At 39.8% G+C, this 19,849-nt stretch overlaps 2 protein-coding genes across 2 annotated transcripts; both read right to left on the bottom strand.

The window, feature by feature from the left end:
- Positions 1 to 1,168: 1,168 nt before the first annotated feature.
- tnfsf12 (TNF superfamily member 12) lies at positions 1,169 to 13,490 on the bottom strand. Its single transcript, XM_044184982.1, has 7 exons — positions 13,359 to 13,490; positions 9,189 to 9,821; positions 7,741 to 7,822; positions 5,920 to 5,976; positions 5,757 to 5,780; positions 5,516 to 5,643; positions 1,169 to 4,240 (listed from the first exon to the last, which is right to left on the bottom strand). The coding sequence occupies exons 2-7, from the start codon at positions 9,360 to 9,362 to the stop codon at positions 3,965 to 3,967; spliced, it is 741 nt and encodes a 246-aa protein (XP_044040917.1). The 5' UTR covers positions 9,363 to 9,821; positions 13,359 to 13,490; the 3' UTR covers positions 1,169 to 3,964.
- Positions 11,372 to 19,557, bottom strand: sat2a.1 (spermidine/spermine N1-acetyltransferase family member 2a, tandem duplicate 1). Its single transcript, XM_044184983.1, has 6 exons — positions 19,326 to 19,557; positions 19,023 to 19,074; positions 18,330 to 18,413; positions 15,336 to 15,437; positions 15,142 to 15,182; positions 11,372 to 14,944 (listed from the first exon to the last, which is right to left on the bottom strand). Exons 1-6 carry the CDS (start codon positions 19,386 to 19,388, stop codon positions 14,777 to 14,779), a joined length of 510 nt encoding a protein of 169 aa, XP_044040918.1. The 5' UTR covers positions 19,389 to 19,557; the 3' UTR covers positions 11,372 to 14,776.
- Positions 19,558 to 19,849: the final 292 nt, after the last annotated feature.

The raw sequence follows: 19,849 nt of genomic DNA, 5'->3' as shown, positions 1-19,849 counted from the left end.
TTTTTTACTACAGGTCACTGCTGAATGTACTTAAATGTCAAAATTCACAAAGGCCTCATAAATTCACCCAAAATATTTAATTTTCACTATTAAGATACTATCAATTGGTCATTTTACAATATAAGAAGTATAAGATTAACATTATTTATAAATTATTGCCACAAATGAATATTAAACTTGCAGATTTAACAGATTCTGGAATAAAATTGTATTACTTCACAGTAGGGCTAGGTCATAAGTTTTAATTTCTATATCCCAATAAACTGTCACATTTATCCCAGAAATGATAAACAAAGCAATCATTAGTACATGACAGCTCATGTTTGTTTGGATTAATTATAGTGGTGATTTTTAAACTTGGCGTCCAAACCCCCCAAGGGGATCCAATATAAATCCGGGGGTCACAAGATGAATAACTTTTCTACAAATCATACCCACACTAATGACATGGCCTGTGAGGAGGGGTCACAAGCCAAATATGAATTACATTATGACCAGTTACGGTTAGATGACATTAGTTGTTGTAGCTATAACTGCGATGAGTTTAAGTTGGTTATTTGATAAATTTGATTAAGTTTACAGCCATACTTTGCAGTATGTGTACGACTATTTTTAACTGATGACGTATTGTTCAGCATAAGGGTTATCACTATAGTTTTCAATATTATCACATTTCACATTATTTTGTTATAAAAACTTTTCTTAAAGCATTATTAAGTGATTTTTTTGGCCAATTGGGGGCAGTGCAACACTAACATATTATCACCTTAAAGTTATAGGGCTAACGTGTTTGCAAACAGTTGTCATTTATACATCCAGCAGATATGGAGCAACATTAGCGTTCATGTGGACTGTTTGTGTCCAATATTCAGTCTCCTTTTAGCTCTGTTTTGGTCTCCACCAACTCCTGAGGGAAATATCTGGCTCTTTAGCTGCTAAATGCTCCACTATGTTCACCAGCTTTGTCGCTGAAAACAGCTGCCTGCCACAGCTGGAAACAATGACAAGAGAGTGAGTAAAGTTGTGGACTGTAAAACCAAAACAGTTAGCCTAAAGATGCTAAAATGCTCCGTAGAGCTGAGGGGAACAGCATCGTGGCTTCGTCATTACAAGCGAAGCAACTCCCTTCACATTACACATTATTATTTGACCCTTTGTTTATACAAAATATTGATTAGTGCAGCTTTATTCTATATCCCGTTTTTTCTTGGCTTTTTCATGAAGCAAATTTGAAAGTATAGCTCTTCAAAAACAAAAAAAAATAGTTTATCCAACATTTATGATGAGTGAGAGGAGAAGAAATTGCATTGCATACATCATCATTTTACAGAGAACTTCTTCAGAAGACTTCACAAGATTTTCCGAGGTGGTAATAAACTTTGACATTTAGAAAAATAGGAATCGGGGCAGGGAAGTGTGTAAAACTGTGTGTGGGTGGGTGTGTGTGGAGGGACAAAGCATGTTTTTCCTCAAAGACCTTCAGCTATGTGGTTCAGGTTCAGATTCAGGAAGTGAAAATTTAGATGGCTGCTGGTGTGTGCGTGCGTGTGTGCAGAGGACACTCAGGGGATTCAGTCTGTCTGTGTGTGTGTGTGTGCGTGCGCAGTCTGATTGGTGCTGACAGGGAAATATGAGTGGTGTGTGCGGGTGGTGGTGGTGGGGGGAATGAGTGAGACACAAAAGGGAGAGGAAAACGATGAGGAAATCAAACAGGATATAATGTCTACACTTCAAAATCTGACATTTTTCCATTTGAAAACATGAATGTTTGGCTCCAATTAAAAACACTACATTCGCTGCAATAAAGTGCTGAGGAGAAACCAATGCGGTCCGTCCACAAAAACTACTTATAAACAAGAGTGGGAGTGCTGAACCCACTGCTAGAAATACACACAGTTTGTTTTGTAGCAGAGAATATTACAGAAAGCAGCAGCAGCATATGAGAGAATGGAAGAAGTTTAATTTCTAAAAAGAGATCAAAATAAAGAAGTGGCGGTCTTACAATGTGACTGAGAAACCTATCAGAACAAAAATCAGGAGCTTAACGTGTGAATAACTTTCTAGTTATTGCCTGCGAGGTTATCAAGATGTGTATATATCACCCAGAGCTGCTCCATTGACAATAAACAGCAGAGTGTTTTCCCAGACCCATGGGTGCAGGTTGGATCTTTTCCACATTATTTCAGAGCTGTGTTTTGGCTGGGACAAATTCTTAATTTCTGACTTTGAGAAACTAATTAAATTTGAGTCACTGGAGGACAAAAAACATACAAAATATATTCTATTGTTTATTTTTAGCAATACTAACGGTGTGCCTCTACGGATGGCAATGTCTGTCGGTCAGTTCACCACTTTGGTTCACACTGAACTATTTGATGGATTGACTTTTGGATTGAAATTTGGCACAGACATTCATGTTCCCCAGAGGATGAATCCTAATGACTTTGGTGATCCCCTTAACTTTTTTTCTAGCACCATCATCAGGTCAAAATTTTAATTGGTGCAATATTTTGTTTTATGACCAAATACCTGCAAAACACTCCCATCAGCCTCAGCTGTACATTGTGTATGGTGCTAATTAGCAACATTTTAGCATGCTAACATGCTACAACAAGATGGTGAACATGGTAAACATAATACCTGCTAAACATCAGCATGTTAACATGTGACCATGCTAGCATGCTGACATTAGCATTTAGCTTGGTGAGTAAATTATTTGTGTAAATTTACATCAATACATCGGAATGCTGCTCATTTTCACACATTGTCCTCTTGTTTTGCTATAGGCTTATATCAAGACTATTCTTAATACTATTCTTAATACTATACTGGTATTAAGACTTTTCCTGAGGATCTACTTGTCACAGAATCAGAAAATCCCAGGCAATGTTATTTTTTCAATTCAAAATCTGTGTAATATTTAATATCAGCGTTTACTTAGCTTATAGCTATAGCTTTGGACATATGAGGGCCTCCCCCTCCCACTATTTAATGACTGACTCTTAATGGTAAGTTAACAGTTATCTGATGATTTACAAGACGGCTTGGAAGTGATGGTTATTGTGTCATCAAACAGATAACAACGGCAGTAAAGAGAGATAAAGCTGTATTTAAAGCTGTACGCTTACTATAACTTGCAACTACTTTCCAAACGTAAAGCCAATACTATACATGAAAATACCTTACAATCAAATTTGACGGTAGAAAAAACCACAAATTCACATCCATGTTATTTTAAATGTTCCCCTTTCTTTGCCAGCTCCTAACTTGATATGCACATATGTAAAATATGTGTGAAGTATATACAAACTATTTGAAGATAAGGCTTGCAGTAATTTCACACACATTGCATTGTTGAGATCATAAAATCAGTATAAACAAGAATTGTCTGATTCATTAGATTATACACGCACAGACGCTGCATTGTATAAAATATCACTGACAACTCATGTAGGCTGTTTATAGTGTCGAGATCTGACGCTTGCAGACGTGCTCTCAGCTTCTTGAGGCACCGGTGATATAAAAGTTGAAGGTGCATGCACAGCACTACTGTCAGTCTTATAAACAGAGTGTAAGCACAATTTATTACATGATACGAAGGCTAAGATGAACATCCAAGTATTTTTTTCTTTTTATATGAAGCCCTTTATCTACAGAACAGCTTCCATCACATCTGTTCTCTCGGCAGACATTCATAAAGGCATTTCGTCCACTTTGGGTGTTGGTTTTAATCCAAAAGTCTGTGTTTTGCGTTCCAAAACAGCACCGCTGTCCAAATACAAATTCCACAACAACTTCCACAAATGTCAGGTTTGTCTTTCAAATTAACATCTTTGGGAAGAGGCTGTAGCATGATGTGATGCCCAGGACTGCTTATGACTGTTTTACCATGTAGAAAAAAAATCTCATCCATACAAAAAAGTGTTGTTCTCAGATAAGTTTGTGTACAAAATGATTCCAGGCTTCAGTTGACTTTAAAGATGCTGAAGACATGAGGCGAGGCTGAAGGATTGCCCAAAGTTTGGAGTCTGAAGGACGAGCCTGTGATAGCCTGCAGCTCCGTGCCTTTGTCCAGTCGCAGGAGGCCGGACACCTGGCAGGGCTTCAGGAAGTGGAAAGGGTGTGGCCCGGCAGAGGGGGTCGTCCCATAACCCTCCATGCACTGCAGCTTCTGAGGCCTCTGGCCGCTGGTCACCACATCCAACTTCACATACTGAGACTGCTGCTCATTGAACAACACCTGAGGAGACAGAGACGATGATCTACATCTCATCAAGAGAGGTTAGCAGAGACACTAGAAGAACTTGTTCCTGCTCAGCTATTCAAATGAAAACTTACCAGACTGCCTTAGGACTTCCAAGGTCCTGCTATCGTAATTCTTTCTTTCTTTTTTAGCTAGATTTTCTCCAGACCTCTGTCAACTTGACAAGACCAAAGTCTGGCTACATGAGATTACCCGAAACCTGATATCCACCTCTCCAAAAAACATGATACATACCAGTACAGTATGACTGATGTTTGTGCAAAATAAAGGCTGTTTTTCTAAAACTTTTAAAGCTGCGTTTCAGGAGTCTGTTGGTTCACTATAGTTGCAAATATGAAATCAGTCAAAGGTTTCTTTACCACTTTCCAAAGGAAGCCAAATTTAAAAGGAAAATATTTTCTGTATTTTATTTTAAAATTTTGAATTATTGTTAACAAAATTAAAACCGCATGTTACTTTTAACATGCGGCAGCAGAATAAGTTGTAAACACAACACATAAGTTGACTTATTGTCACCTTATAAAGATGTTATTATCATTCATTTGGAGCTGTGTTTCTAGCCACCTGGTGAATTTAAGTCCAATATTCACTCTACTTTTAGCTCTGTTTTGGTCTCCACCAACTCCTTAGTGAAATATCTTTTAGTCTCTTTAGCTCCACTATGTTCACCAGCTAGTTGCTAACTTCGTCTGTTAGATTGGTGCTGGGCAGGTAGTGTACATTGGGTTTATGTAGGTTTTTTTTTTAGCTGAAAACAGCTGCCTGCTGCTTCTGGAAACAACTCTGATGAGAGTGAACCAAAACATTAAAGTTGCGGGCATGAAAACCAAAACAATGAGCTGAAAGATGCTAAAATACTCTGTAGAACTGAGGGGAACTGCAAAGTCAGGTGATATTTCTCTGTGGGTTTGTCACTATGAGCGACTCCTTTCATATAACACTTAGTAATTTGATCCATTGTTAATATGAAAATACTGATAAGGGCAGCTTTAAGTTATAATTTTGATAATTTTGTATCAAAATTGACTGCATCATATTTAGGAAAAAATCTTGTTGCACTACAAGTAACTCCTTTAATATTACAGATATTCATTTGATCCATTGTTAATATAAACATTTTGATTAGTGCAGCTTTAAAGTGGAGATTAGACCAGAAGTGTGGCATGTGAGGAATGTGAGGATGACGAGAGGGATGTTGGTGTAGTTTGGAGTTCAACATTTAATAAACTACAACTCCCAGCACAAACTCACCTGGCAGAACAGGAAGTAGACGCCTGCTTTCTCCACAGTGAAGGTGCCTTGTTCCTTGTTGTACCTCACCGCTTTACTCATATTCAACGTCCTCTCTTCCCAACCCTTTATCACACCACCCTCTCCCACTGACACACACGCGCACACACACACACACACACACACACACACCCAAGATTAATCATCTCATAGACAAAAATTTCACAGATTAAACTCCATCCTTCATTTTTATGACTCTTACCTTGCTGAGAGGAGACTTTGGTTACTGGTGGAAAGTAAAAGAGAAAGAAAAAGGGGAAAGTCAATTAAGATTTTATGAGTGCAATCGTATAGGGGTATATGATTGAAACCACTTCAGCAGATGCTACACGAGACAGCTATAAGGGATCTGCCAAGCTACTTACTCTCAAAATGAGACGCCGCTTTCTTTCCATTTCCATTCCTCCCTCGCACCGTCCCCCCTTCGGAAGGCAAGGAGAGACAGAATATGAATTTGAATGGCAGAGAAAAAACGTCTGTGGTTTTTTGATAAAACAATCATTCCCATCTGTATCTGTCTAATAACATGGTGTGCTAATTTGCTGCCCTTTAGATTCAACTTGGCTTGTTTTAACGCCGTTAGCAGATGGGCAATGGATTTCCTTTCACGTGCTTCAATATATTTCCTCAAACTGTTATTTTCAGTCAGAAGCGTGTGCCTCTTTTTTTCCCCTTTGGGGGCTAATCTTAGTGCCAGCTGGTCGCAGTCGTCTAGAAAATACAGAATACAGAGAAAGAAGAGGAGAGAGATGGAGTGAAGGAGGATGGAGAGCTGTGTGTGTGTGTGTGTGTGTGTGTGTGTGTGTGTGTGTGTGTGTGTGGGTGGTGGTGGGGATTGGGGGGGCAGGAAAAGACAAGATAGACAGGGGAAAAGTGAATGAGAAAGCATTAAATGTACCCTGAGAGCTCAGAACGCTAAATAAGAGAAATGAAGTGCCGGAAAAAGAGAGTCAAAAAGGTCTTTGGCTGCTCTGTGACCCAAAAGAGTCGATTAAGAACAGAGTGAAGCAACAGCTACAGGCCCCTGCTCAGATAAATACAATAAATAAAACACAACACTACAAAGCCAGAGCTGCAGAATGCCTGCTCTTGTTACTCACTAAAGGTTTATTTTAGCTTTGCAATCTGGCCTACGGGGAGCGATTTTCAACACAGATACGACTCGAATTCTGTATGTATGAACTGTGAAATACATTCTTTATGTTTCGAGACGGAGCAGCCAAACACCGGGCCCCCGCTGTCATACAGGAATATTAAGTCCCTGCTAAAATAACTCACAGGTGGGTGACCCTGTAGACTTAGGATTTGCTATGGGCGAGCGTAAAGCCCTCAGGCTGGCCAGAGTTTCCTGACTTAAGCTGTCAGTCAGCAGGAGAGAACATAACAGTAGTGTCCTGCTGGAACGCTGCACCGTGGTGGTCAACTTTCCACAAACTGGAAAAAGCTGTTTGGGCTTTAAAAAAAAAAATCATTGATAGCCATGAATTTCTGAACACCGCTTAATGCGTTTTGGAAGACAAAGTCACATATCAGTTACTAAAGAAAAAAGCTAATATCTGCAGGATATCAATATAGATATTTTGGCGAGGCATGCAGCTCTCTAAATGAATCCTTTTGTCAAATTTGGATATTCATCTCTCCACTGAAATCCAGCATAAAAGCGCCCGAGGGTTCACTCTCGGACAAAATGTGAACAATCAAGCAATCCCGTGATGGTGACGCAAGTAGAGGATATAAATACTGCAATGATAGGTCATCAAATATCACCGCTTTCACAACAAATCATAGCTGTGTCAGTCGTGTGCTCAGGGGGAGGGAAAAAAATCAATTTCATTGCCCAAAAGCGTGCAACAAGGCCTCGCTCCCGCGCCAGCTGGTTTTCTGGGCTTCGAGGCGCTCTGGTCAGACCTGTAATTTCTGAAACAGTCATCCAGCTGCCTACTTTTTCCTGTGTCAACTTTTAGCAGCGGGTAGTGCCTGCGGCCCACTAGACCTGACCAAAGTGGCATGTGGGCCAAGACTGGCCAGAGTTTGTGTTAAATGTTCTTCCCAAAAAAACAGCAGAGTGCAGTTGGTAAGTATTGTGTCTGTGGTGATTTGGGCAGCTAAAAAGCACAAAACTTCTGTATGTTGGTGGTGTTGAAGTCAAAAAAAGGCAGCTGTAGAAGACTTTTGATTTGCAATACCATCTCTCTTCACTCTCTGCCCCACCAGCAGCTCTCTCTTCTCCAGAATGAGCTGAACAATGGCCTTCCTCTGTGTATTGACCTGTTGAGAGAAAAGACGCACTATTAACAAATGTCCAATAAGCTTATTATGACTTTTTTCTGGCGCAGATCCCACACAGCCACAGACGGCCTCTTCCAGCCAGCCACATAAACAGGCTTGTCTTTTCCAGTATCCTGCTCCTGCCGCCATGCTAGCTTTAGAATAGGTCTACCACTTCCTCAGAGACTGGTTGCGACACCTAATGCATGTTTTTAGTGCTTTGCATTCCTCACATGTCTTTACTCCCTTTCTGAGAAAGAAATTAATTTTGTCAAGCCAGCAAAGTTTTAAATCCATGGCTGGACTGGCTGCCCACTGAATGACCGAAGGAGGCCTATATGAAGTTAGAGGAAAAGTGGCTCAGGGAAAGTATGTTTAAATTTACTGCTACTGTAGAAATGGAGGCAGCGAGTTGCTCTTCACTCTCCAGACGTTCACTCACTGGCTCTCATCAGGAGTTGGCCAACGGTCAAATGGACAGATCGGGGCCCCTTGGGAAAGGCTCCAGCGTCAACACTCCACGTGTCCAATTTTGGGGTGTTTGTGTGTGTGAGTGAGGGAGAAACTATGTGTGTGTGTGCGCAGGTCTGTCAACATAATCCACAGCCAACCTGTCCCCCTGATCTCAAATCCAGTGCAACCTGGTTTTGTAAATACTGTGAACTTGAAACCAGAAGAATTTCCATCAGCTCCTTTTGGCTGCTTTTGGAGAAATAATTTGCCTTGTGATGCAACCTCATGCTGCAGTCTAACATTTGCTGCAAGTGCAAGAAGTTTCTAAACTGCACTTTGCATGACTTTGCACAGGATTTAGATGATTTCTGCAAATGTAACCACTGAAATTATCCTGACCTGTATATTGCAAATGATTTACACTTGCCACACTTCATCATCCAGTCTGTTTCATGCCTCAAGCCTCTGCGCAGTCAGTTGGGTATAAAGTGCTCACATGCCAAATAGTTGAGGCTTTCCAGTAAATTGAGATAAAACCGGAGCACAACTGGCACCAGAGTAATTAAACACTGCGGGGGGAGCAGAGGGGGGTTGGACACAAAAATAAGCAGTAACTAAACACAAGTTGACTGCATTTATCGGTAAGCAATAAAAGTGCCAAGCAGAGAAATGGTGCAATAGAATAGAGTACGTGCAAGGAGGGGAGAGAAGGGGGTGAAGTGTGGAATTGCATTTTTCCACATACCCCCCGCGAAGATTCCCCTTAACCGCAGCCACAAAAGAAGTTACATAACAAACACTTGAAGGTTTGTAATAGTTGCAGGCGAGTAAATATTACTGTTGGTACAAATATGCATGCTATTCGGAGAGAGGGTGTTTGCAAGCTTGATTGGTTTTGAAGTATGATACAGACCTGCTCCAGTCGGTCCTGCAGGATCTTAAAGGACTGAGACAGGTCCCGCGTTTGTCGCCAAGTCCACGCCGTAAACAGCGCGCTGCATGCGGCCAGAGACAGAGCCACCAGGGCCAGAGAAGCCCAGACGACCCGCAGCTTGCGCACTCGCCTCCTCTGCAGAATCCGATGCATATTGGTGCAGACTGCACTGCTACTCGCCGCCGCAGACCATCCGAAATCCCCGCTTCAACTCCGAATGCATTTCTGTCCAAATGTCCATTTTGGTAAGAAAGACGCACGAGTGGACAGCCTACAACTAACACCCACTGCTTTTCAGACGCGCAGATCTTTCTGTTTAATTTTTTGGATTGGACTACCTGACAGATGAGGGGATTTTAAAGCAACAAAACATCCAATCTTTCCTCTACACAGATCAAAGCCACCATCCTCCGTGTGTGCAGGCCGTCTCCAAATACAAGAAAACTGTGCAACTTGCGCACATCAACTGTTGCATCCGTCTCCTTGTGATTCGTTGACTCAGCTCTCTTGTCTTCCCTTTAAACAGCGTGCTGGGGGGTCACTCTATTAGACAGACAGACTGAGCACACATCAGCCTGCGCACACACACACACACACACACACACACACACACTTGGAGGTGAACTTTTCGTGCGTCCTCAGAGAGCTCTGATGTTACGATACCAGCGTGCATCCGCAGTAAAAACCAACGAGGTGAGCGCAAGAAAAACATACGAGGCGCACCGGGACTTCCTCTGCTTCTCAAGTCACTTTCATCAACTTGCATGCCTTGAAAATATGTGCCATTCACACGTGTAACAGTCCCGTTTGTAACCACACGGTGGCTGTAGTGTATAGGTAAAGATACACAAGCCTGCTCTTGCTGGGTGATGATGTGCTTTAATGTGCCAAAGGTGAGCCAAAGACTTATTTTTATTCCAGTAGCCAATTTCTGAATCTAAAATCAAAAAGACAATCTCCCAAACAAGCCACATTTATTGGGAAATGAACCTCTCCATAAACTTAAAACTGGAAAATCTTTTGGCCTTAAGGTCATGTGATGTCTCTAAAACAATGTTTCCTAACCAGAGCTGAACCATGCTTGTGATCTCTTTACACAAAGCAGTGTCTCCTTGTGATCCCTTGTGACAGGTTACATAATGAGTCATGAACAGTTCAAGAGAGTTTCCCTCCTCAGATTGTTTCATTTGAATACTTTTAAGAGGCCTGAGGAGGTAAATGTTTACATTACTTGACAAGAGTAGAGCATAATTTAGTGAAACGTCTGACAAAAAAGGTCTTATTTCCTAAATCAAACTTGTGACCCCTTGTGGGGGTCCTGACCCCAGGCTGGGAACCACTGCTCTAAATTACAGAGAATCTCTGAAGGTTATGTTTAATCAAGCCACTACTAAACTCTTACTCCTACACAATACTATCCTTTAAAAAGCAGCATGGGCGTAAAAATATGGCCTTGAGGCCTCAAAAAACATTTGCAAAGCTGATATTTGGAAGAATGTGAAACCTTTATTGTTTATATCCATGTTTGATTGCTAGCAATTGTCTTTCTTGCCTTTGTTGGCTCATTGCTGCGTTTTAGTGGCGTGTTACCCCCAACAACTGTCGATCAGTGTGATAATGTGAATATATTATATCGGCAGGAATGTGTATGTGCATGAGACAGTAATAACTTGGGGACCCGCTTTTAAAAACAATGCTCCATAACGCTACTAGTGGTCAAAAACTCCACAAGGTTCCTTTAAGTCGTGAAGATTTTATGCTTGTATTTGTAACATTTATAACATTGCGACACTGATGCACCTTTCTGTACAGTTTATTTTTTCATTTTATAACATCCACTAGTACCCTGTATTTCTTCCTCCTTTTGTTCCAGTAGTGCACATATGTTTTACTGTATGTATGTATATTTTACTTTACATTGTATGTATAGATTGCATGTATACTGATCATCTTTGGGACAAAAGTTCTATCATATCTTAATTATTTGAACACTTAATTTTTTTTTAAGTTCATACAATTTTTTTTAACTCAAGTAGTTATTTTTCCAAATGTGAATAATTTCAGAATGACATTTGATTTACGTTTGTGAAAAGCCCATTATTAACTAACATGGATACATTCACTCCGACTGAAGAAACTATGATGTGGATTCAACACAGCTACACATTCACACACATCACTTTATTGTACAACTGCAGTCTGACAGGTTTTATTCATCAGTGTCAGCTGAACAGAGCAGTCAAACAAGTATACAAGTAAAACACACTCTTGCTTTTCAAGAATGGGTTACAAGAAGCCTAAAATACTTTTATTAAACCAACATTTGACTCTCATGCAGGTTCTAGGCTAAAGGTGACATGGCTTGTTGACATTTTCTAATGTATCAGGATTACTGGTACACTGCCACTTAACTGTGAAATGTGCTTTTTGTGGCCAGTTGGGTGAAATTATGACATCAAACATTTTACTGGTCATGCGAAAAGACTATGAATCCATTTTTGGTGATTTTCCTGTTTCAGTGGAGGAATTGCATGCTCCTTTGTGGGTTGAGGGAATTTATTTGATCTTATGAAGCCCTTTAAAAAAAAAGTCAGTGGGTCAAGTCTGAAATGCATGGTGTTCCTGAAAGGTTTACGTTTTGGATTCACAAGGTTTCCACCCAACTATGACCATCTATATTTTCAGCCATTTCAGAGACTAAATGAGACACATTAACACAATAAAACTTATGCCTCTCCTTGCAGAAAACATCAATTACTGCACGTAGCATTTAAAAACACAATAACACCAGTATTGAACATGTTAGAAATATCTCACCATGTGAATGGTACACTGGGTGACACACTTACGCCCCTTCCTGACAACTACACAGCACCCAAGTTGTGGAAATGAGCCCAATACATCAACATGGTTGTCGTATCTACTTACACGGACTGTTACACCGTGTAATAATTACACACACATCCTATTAAAATCTGAATAAACATTTCAAGCACTGAACTATCTTTTCTTGTTTTTTGTATGCAAAGTTGCTCTTCAAAGCTGATTTATTGCCATGATTTGACAGGAATCAGGGTGAACTTTGATTTGATTTTGAAACAGTTCGAGAAATCTATGCTGGGAGCAGAGTAACAAGTTGTATAATTTATAGCTCTGGGTTTGGCATTCTGAAGGGAAGTTGCAGACAAGGGAGGTTATAAATATCTCTTCATGTTCCCTTGGACTCTATTGAGTCTTGGGCTCATGCACTCTGTAACAGCACGATGACAGCACATTAATGTACTCTTCCACACTGATGAGGTCTGTAGATTTTGCACACTGAAGCAAACATACGTGAATATTTTACAACACAATGTGCCAAAGATGAAAAAAATGCACATTCTTTACTCAATTATTTTGTAAACAAAGTATGAAAAGAAAAGCAAATTGCAAAAGCTACAAAGGAGGGTCAGTGGTTCTTACTTGTTTAGAATGAGAGAAAACAAACTAAATATAACCCACAACTCAAGACTGTTTTCATTAAATAGCTGGAAATGATACAAAAAGCTTTCTTTTTTTTTTTTTAAAGTAAACTGGATATAAAACAGAAGTGCAGCCCAGAATTATGCCCCTTTCATTTTAGCAGGACAGGTTCAAAGACACAAACTGAGCCCAGTCCAAGACTTTTATTTTTTAAATCCCACCAGATGGATTGTTTTTGCCTGATTCTAGGCTTCATCCCTTTCTTTGAAACCAGTCCCAAGATTTTGTTGTTTGGCTGCAGGAAAGTAGGTTTAGGTTTAGAGTCCAACTGATACCTTTACTTCACAATTTCATCACAACGACTTTGTACATACATAGCTTAAAAGGAAGAAAACAGTCCAAATAACAACATTGTGCTTCACAACAGTTTTACAGTACTCCTCATCTGGAAGATGAGGGGAGAGGAGACTGACTCTTTGGTTGCTGTTGTCATAGTTTAAATTAGTAATACATTTAAAGGGATAAGATAGCAAAAACTCACTCTTTTCCAACAGTCATACAATGAAACATACATCTTGGCTTTGCAATGCAAAAGGTCTTTCTGGATTTTTGTGCAAAAAAATTATTTCATTTGTAGATGATGAATTGTTTTACTGTATGCTAAGACTTTTTCTAAAAACCCCACACCACACACACACACACACACACACACACACACACACACACACACACACACACACACACACACACACGCGCACACTCCTGTCAGACCTTTCTCATGCCCATATATTCTAAAGGTTAGGTTATCTGATCCATTTAACACCGAAATCAAAGGTGCTCTGGGTCATAACATATCCCAAGGGGGAAAACACAAAACAGCCTACATGTTGAAGCGGTGTGCCTGAGGATGTAGTAAGAGCGATACCTCGTATATAAAGAGTTTGGAGGGTCTTTTGTTTTTAGCTTTACCCAGACCAAAAACCCACAGCAACAAACAGCAAAATTGTAAGGAATGCATTAACAGTGGGTTTGTCTGCTCTAATGTAAGTTGCAAATCTTAGCATGCCTGGCTAACTAGCTTACGACCAGTAGTAACTGAGCATTACTTTTAAAGCCAAGGAGCATAAAATTAGTTTAGGCTAACATTACCGGTTCTGTCCTGCTCATTATTGGATTTGGGAAAGTTTTCACTCCAGCAACTCCAGCCAATCTATGTTTGTGAAACACCTCAGAGTAGTCCTCATCTTCAAAACTTTTTCGCTTGTAAAAGTGAAACATAGTGTTTGAAAATGAGAACAATAAAACATAAATCTAACCTCTGTGCTGCTTGTCCAAGTTTATATATAGCGAGCATCAAAAGAGGTCTGTGTTAGAACAATGAATATTTGAATTATATTTTTATTAATAATACTATACTATAATACTAGGGCTAACTAGCTCTACATTGCAAGACAAAAACAATGCTGCTCCTTATATCCATGTCTTCTACATAGATAATCAACTAGTAAGGATGCTGACTTTTTGCCTGGAACATGTAGCTTTAGCATCAGTCTTTTAGCATTATTAATGTAGCTATTGTGTATATTTTACAGGGTTCTCGTTTTAAAGCACGTCAGATGGAAAAATCAAAAATTTGGCTGCAGACAGAGTTTTGAGCCAGCTCAGTGAATTGAGGTCAGCTAATTAGCTAACGCTGGCTAACTACAGCTATTAAAATCTGCCAACTGTTGTTATTCAGCTGACAAAATTGACAGTGATTATCTATAAATGAGAAGCCTTCTTTTGTTTACCTTTATGTGAAATTAAAGACCCATTGTGTGAAAAATTACGAAGACTTTCAGGTGGTAAATCTGCCATTGATATTTTTGTTAACTGCATATGTGCTGTGCTAGCATGGAAAACTTGACAGGCGTAGTAACAGTAAGTGGTGGGCGCACACTTAACGAACAGTCAGTTATTTTAATAATCTTCTTTTTTGAGAAATCAAATTCACAATTGTTATTGTCAAGATTTGGAATGGGGCCACTGAGTGGTGCTATATCCCTGCACTGTGTGGGTTGATCTCATGGTTGCAAAGGTCATGACGTCATGAGCCCAGTGTTGGGTTATGGTTGGGCCAGGTGCTCCAGTGCCGCTCCCTCGCAGCGCATATAGTGGTAACCCATGTTAGCTGTGACATCGAAGCAGTCCTGGCTGAGGTAAAAGTCCAGAGATGCTTTGTTCCAGTCCAGGACGGTGAAGTTGAGCTGGTTGCAGCCGGCAGCCAGGCCCAGCTACGAGACAGCAAAATTAAGAAGGTAGACAGACATGAGCACTGTTGTGCTGACATAAGGGGAGATTTTCACAAAGGTATGCAAGCTCTTTAAGACTAGCTTTGTATAAAAGAGAAAAGACCAAAGGGTTCAACATCCAAAGTACATTTCAATTTCTTAACTGTCACAGTTAAATATTGGATTGATGTTTTACTCACCTGTGCTACCTTGCTCATGAGTGCTTTACCAATGCCCTTCCCTGAAAGACATATACCACGTATTACTTGAGATTTTCTGCACATACAGACATGCCTGTATGATGTTGCGGCTTATTTTCTCCAGGCCATTTTCATAAATTATATTTACTCCATAACAACAATGACATGTCTACATTTGAGACAGTGTACTGTACCTCTGAACTCAGGCATCACGTACAAGTCCTCCATAAAAATGGCTCTACCCGACCATGAGCTGTAGGAATAAAAGTAAAGTGCATAGCCTATCTTCGTATGGCCTGAAAGCAAACAGTCAAAAATGTGAAATCAACGCAACAGAAACTGGTAATGAGCAGTTGACATAAGTTACAATAATCGACTTTTAAAAGCAGCATAAAACCTTCAGCTAAGAAAATAGGAGATGTTAACAATTCAAATTACTCTTAAATATTCACAGCACATTTTTTTTTCATATCATGTCCTCATAAGTGCTTATCATTCCCTAAATATTTTCTGTTTTTGAATTGATTTCAGTAGCCACTATATTATAGAAGTGAAGTAAAACAGTCAGTCCTGATTTATTATCCGGTGTTTTACTGCTGCAGAAATTGTCAAACACTGAATGGGTGCAGATCTCTCTGGTTTGGACAGATTACAGATTTGGGTGTGATGAAACATCTAGGGAAACAAATAGGCCAGTACATTTGTTAAAGGTGGGGTAAGCGATTCTGGAGAAATATTGTTGATATTTGAACTCAACAGCCAAACAAATATCAGTACTCCTGAAGGAAGACCAAGGCAACAACACAAACAGCTGAGCAATAAGGTGGAATCCAGAGCATCTGCAAAACAAACATTATAATATAAAACGTCAAACGAACGACATGCAAGCACACAAACACAACAAAACACAACTGAGTAAAAACTAGCAAGAGTTAGTTGTTTAGATTGTTTTTACAAAACAACAGTGACCGAAGACAGGGCCAAGGCCTAGCATGGCATTTCGAATTATGCATCAATCCAAATAGACTAATCCCACTGCGCTAGCAAACTTGTGTTTTTAGGTCTTCGTGGCTATAAAACCCTTCCCAAACGTTGTATGGACAAAAACCATGATATAGAGCGAACAACGACACAGCAAGTATTGTAACTAACATTAGCTAGATTGTGGGTGGGAGTGCAGCTTTAAAGATATCTACCGAGAACAATCTGACATTTTGACATTTGGAACGTATGTTGTGTTGTATTGCAGTAATAAAGACCCAGAGTGAATTCAGTACAGTATTGTTGTTCGTGTTGCTATAACTTGTTCAGTGCTGCTAGCGGCTAGATTTTAGGATGGCAACCACAAGCTAGCATCTTTTTAACCTGCCACAAACTAATCTGTATCCTGTCCTGAAAATATACATTGGTGGAGAAGCGGTTTGGCTATGAATGTGCTCAGTTATCAGAGTCATAGGATATCTAGTTGTAGTAAGTCAACACACACACACACACACACACACACACACACACACACAGGCATTCACTCCTCAGTATGGAGTCAGATTTCTGAGGCCACTGGAGAGTGGAGAGTGGTGACTGTATGGAAAAATGGCTGTGTCATGGAAGAAAAAGGCCCAGCTGGGCAGCAGAGCGTATGTTAATGTTGTCATTACTGTATTCCAAGAAAAAGCAATGCTTAGCCTTGTTATGTAAGTGGTGTGTAAGGAGAAGGCCACATCAGCAGGATGCCGTTACATTAGGTAACAGAACTAGTAAATATGGGCTGATGAACCTTGTGACTGTCTGGTTAAGCATGTGTTGCACAATTGCCCATTTATAAACTGTTATAATATGGGTAATTTGAGAAAATGAAAATTCAGAAGAAATGAAATTCAGAAGAGTCGACAAAATGATTCAATCAGCTTATCAATCAATATTTCTGTAAGTCTGTTGTGATGAAGTGTTTGGAATTTGTGACTGAAGGATTAAATTTACTGACTTTCTTTACTAATGTAAAATAATTTAAGTTTTGTGTTATCATTAACTGGGCCTGAGTACATGTCTCTTATCAAATTTTGGGTATACCAGTCTAGAAGCAATTTAAAATTATTTTGTTTGTATTGTAAAAAGATTTTACATTTTTCACAACAGATATTGTTACTTGTCAAACACAGGCGTAATTAATAACTTTAACGATGACTCTTGTTGAAGTGTTTCAGTGTCAGGGTTCTGCTATTGTACATGCTGGCTCAGTGTAATGGATATCTGGCACTGAGCACTCATTAATGTTATTTGTTACACCTGTGCTTTTCCTACTATGACAAGTCAAATTTTCTGCCATGACAGGTCTATTGAAGCTATTCTAACGCAGGGCCAGATTCATTATAATACTCATAACGGAGTAGTAGATGCAGCAAATTAGCTTAAAACTGCTCAAATCAATATTATTTCGTAATAATGGGTTAAATAGGTAAAAAAAAAGAAAAAAAAAGGTCGTAGTGGCAAACCCAGTGACAATTACCACCTGAATCTGCAACTCTCTTCACCTCTACAGTGCGTTTTAGTGTCTTTCAGCTCATTGTTTTGATTTTATGACTCACAAAAAAATGGCTCTAAAAACAGCAAAAAGACCGGGTTATCTATTAACTAGTGAAAATGGTGGAGCAGCTAAAGAGCCAGATATTTCCCAGAGGAGTCAGAGCTAAAAGAGAGGGAATACTGGACTTTGCCAGGTGAACGATAATGTTGCACCATTTGCTAAGAAGTCTGCCATATTAATTTGAGATATCTGAGACAAAGTCTTCCAGCAACCTTCGTACTGTCATAAAAATGTCACTTTTGGGTAAATTGTTTCCTTAAGAAGTACCAGCACATTACAACTGTCTCTCCTCTTGATTTCATAGTAACAAACTAATCAAAAAGCAAACAAACAAACATAAAAGATGAATTTTTCTTCCTTGCTACAGTTCACATTTATCCTGGTGAGCTAGACCTCCTATTAAGCTGTCAGTCTTTGGGTTAAGGACAAGACAAAATAGTAGTATTTCCATCTAGAAAACAGTTTGAAACAATAATTTTGGTTGGCTAGATATAGTTGATCTACATGAAACACGCCACTGAAACGTCAGTAGCTGCCATTTGGCTTGCTTGCTTGTTTGTGACAGTTGTAAGTGAAGTAAACAGCGTTGCTGACGGTTCTCCCTCACCTTCTTTGGTTTTGTGCTGTTCTGGCACTTCAGCGATGATCCCGTGGAAGAACGGGTTCTTGGAGAAGCCGTCCTGCTCCAAGTCTGCACATGAAATACAAACACACTGTTAACTTACATGTGATATGATGGTGATAGTTTCTCCTGAAATTAATGTCACACGTCCTGTGGTCTTTCCATGGTTAAAACAACCTCAACACAAGGTCCATTTAGTGGCTTTTGAATGTATCATGATCTCGACTGATTGTCATGGAATTGTTTATGCTGGTGTAAATGTTTATATTGAACGTTCATTGTTTACCTCGGAGACAGCGGCCAAAAATCTCACCATAACGCTCCTTTTCAAAGCTGTTCTGGAGCTTTCGATCGTAATCTTCTCAGTTCATCATCTTCAAGAATTCAAGAAAGTAGCCAACATGGGACAAAAAGTCCTAAATGTGCTCAGGAAAAAAAATGGAAATTTAAGTGTCAAAAAATTCAGGACAACTGGCCAAAGTACACTTATGTGATATGATCAAAAGCTGCTAAATGGACCTCATGGTGAAGTACTTTTTCCAAGGTCAAGAATGAACTTTCCATCTCTATGAGGACATTGTCTGGCCCTGATTGGATTTCATCTTGTTTTTCATGAAGGTCAGATACATTTAAACGTAAGGTCAAGGCAGAGAACTGTGTTCTTAACAAATACAGTACCTCTCTGTGTGACTTTCACATGGTCTGCGATTTTCTCATATTCAGCCAATTCCTGTGAACAAATAAAAATAACATCAGCTCTTATTAACTGTCAAAAATCACCTTTGCGCTGAAACAAATGACTATAACCTAAAAGTGGCACTCCTGGTGCACGTGCGCTCAAATAACACTGCAGTTCATTCAATAATATCTCAATCATCTAAAAACAACAACATCGTGTACATGAAGCGATCTCCTGACGTAAGCCTGTGACTCATATACAGCTGCCCTGCACTGCCTGGACGCGCACACGTGTGCCCTCACCACTATCATCCGCGCGATGTCCTTGCAGTCCTCCACGTTGGCTGCACGGATAGAGTACTCCATGTTGTGTGGATCTGATGATGTGATGCTCACAGTGCGGCGGTTCTCCGGTTGGGGTCCGGACGGATGTAACGTGAAAAGGGACAGGGAGGACTTCAGCTGTGCCGTTCAACTCAACTCCCCAAAGAGGAAGAGAAGTGAGCTGAGGGAGTGCCCTCCTCCAACAAGCAAGTGACCGGGGGAAACAGCTCCCCGTGTGGACTAATAGGTGCATTAAAGAATTATAAAACATCCTCACCCCCATTATTCACAATTTGTTTAGGTAATTAATTATTAATGGATTTTAACTTATCTATAAAGCATAAGTTACTAAAGCATTAGTAAGTGGCTTGTTTTTTTCTACGAAGAGAAGATGTGCCAAAGATTAATTCATTCTTGTGCAATATACATTAAGATAAAAAAAAAAAATTATGTAAAAAATCCTTAAAGCTACAGTTTGTGGGGTTTTGAACAATTTTTCCTAC

Source organism: Siniperca chuatsi, linkage group LG22 (genome assembly GCF_020085105.1).
Source record: "Siniperca chuatsi isolate FFG_IHB_CAS linkage group LG22, ASM2008510v1, whole genome shotgun sequence".
NCBI lineage: Eukaryota > Metazoa > Chordata > Actinopteri > Centrarchiformes > Sinipercidae > Siniperca > Siniperca chuatsi.
Note: the sequence above shows the minus strand (reverse complement) of the source record. Positions and strands in the feature narration are given on the sequence as shown.

Excerpts from the sequence above, each read along its gene's own strand:
- tnfsf12 (XM_044184982.1), bottom strand. The coding sequence starts at position 9,362 with ATGCATCGGATTCTGCAGAGGAGGCGAGTGCGCAAGCTGCGGGTCGTC. Across the intron at positions 5,644-5,756 it reads CAAAGTCTCCTCTCAGCAAG|TGGGAGAGGGTGGTGTGATA; the intron begins GTAAGAGTCATA and ends CGTGTGTGTCAG. Across the intron at positions 4,241-5,515 it reads TCTACTTCCTGTTCTGCCAG|GTGTTGTTCAATGAGCAGCA; the intron begins GTGAGTTTGTGC and ends CTGTCTCCTCAG.
- sat2a.1 (XM_044184983.1), bottom strand. The coding sequence starts at position 19,388 with ATGGAGTACTCTATCCGTGCAGCCAACGTGGAGGACTGCAAGGACATC. Across the intron at positions 15,438-18,329 it reads ACAGCACAAAACCAAAGAAG|GCCATACGAAGATAGGCTAT; the intron begins GTGAGGGAGAAC and ends GTTTGCTTTCAG. Across the intron at positions 14,945-15,141 it reads TCATGAGCAAGGTAGCACAG|CTGGGCCTGGCTGCCGGCTG; the intron begins GTGAGTAAAACA and ends GCTGTCTCGTAG.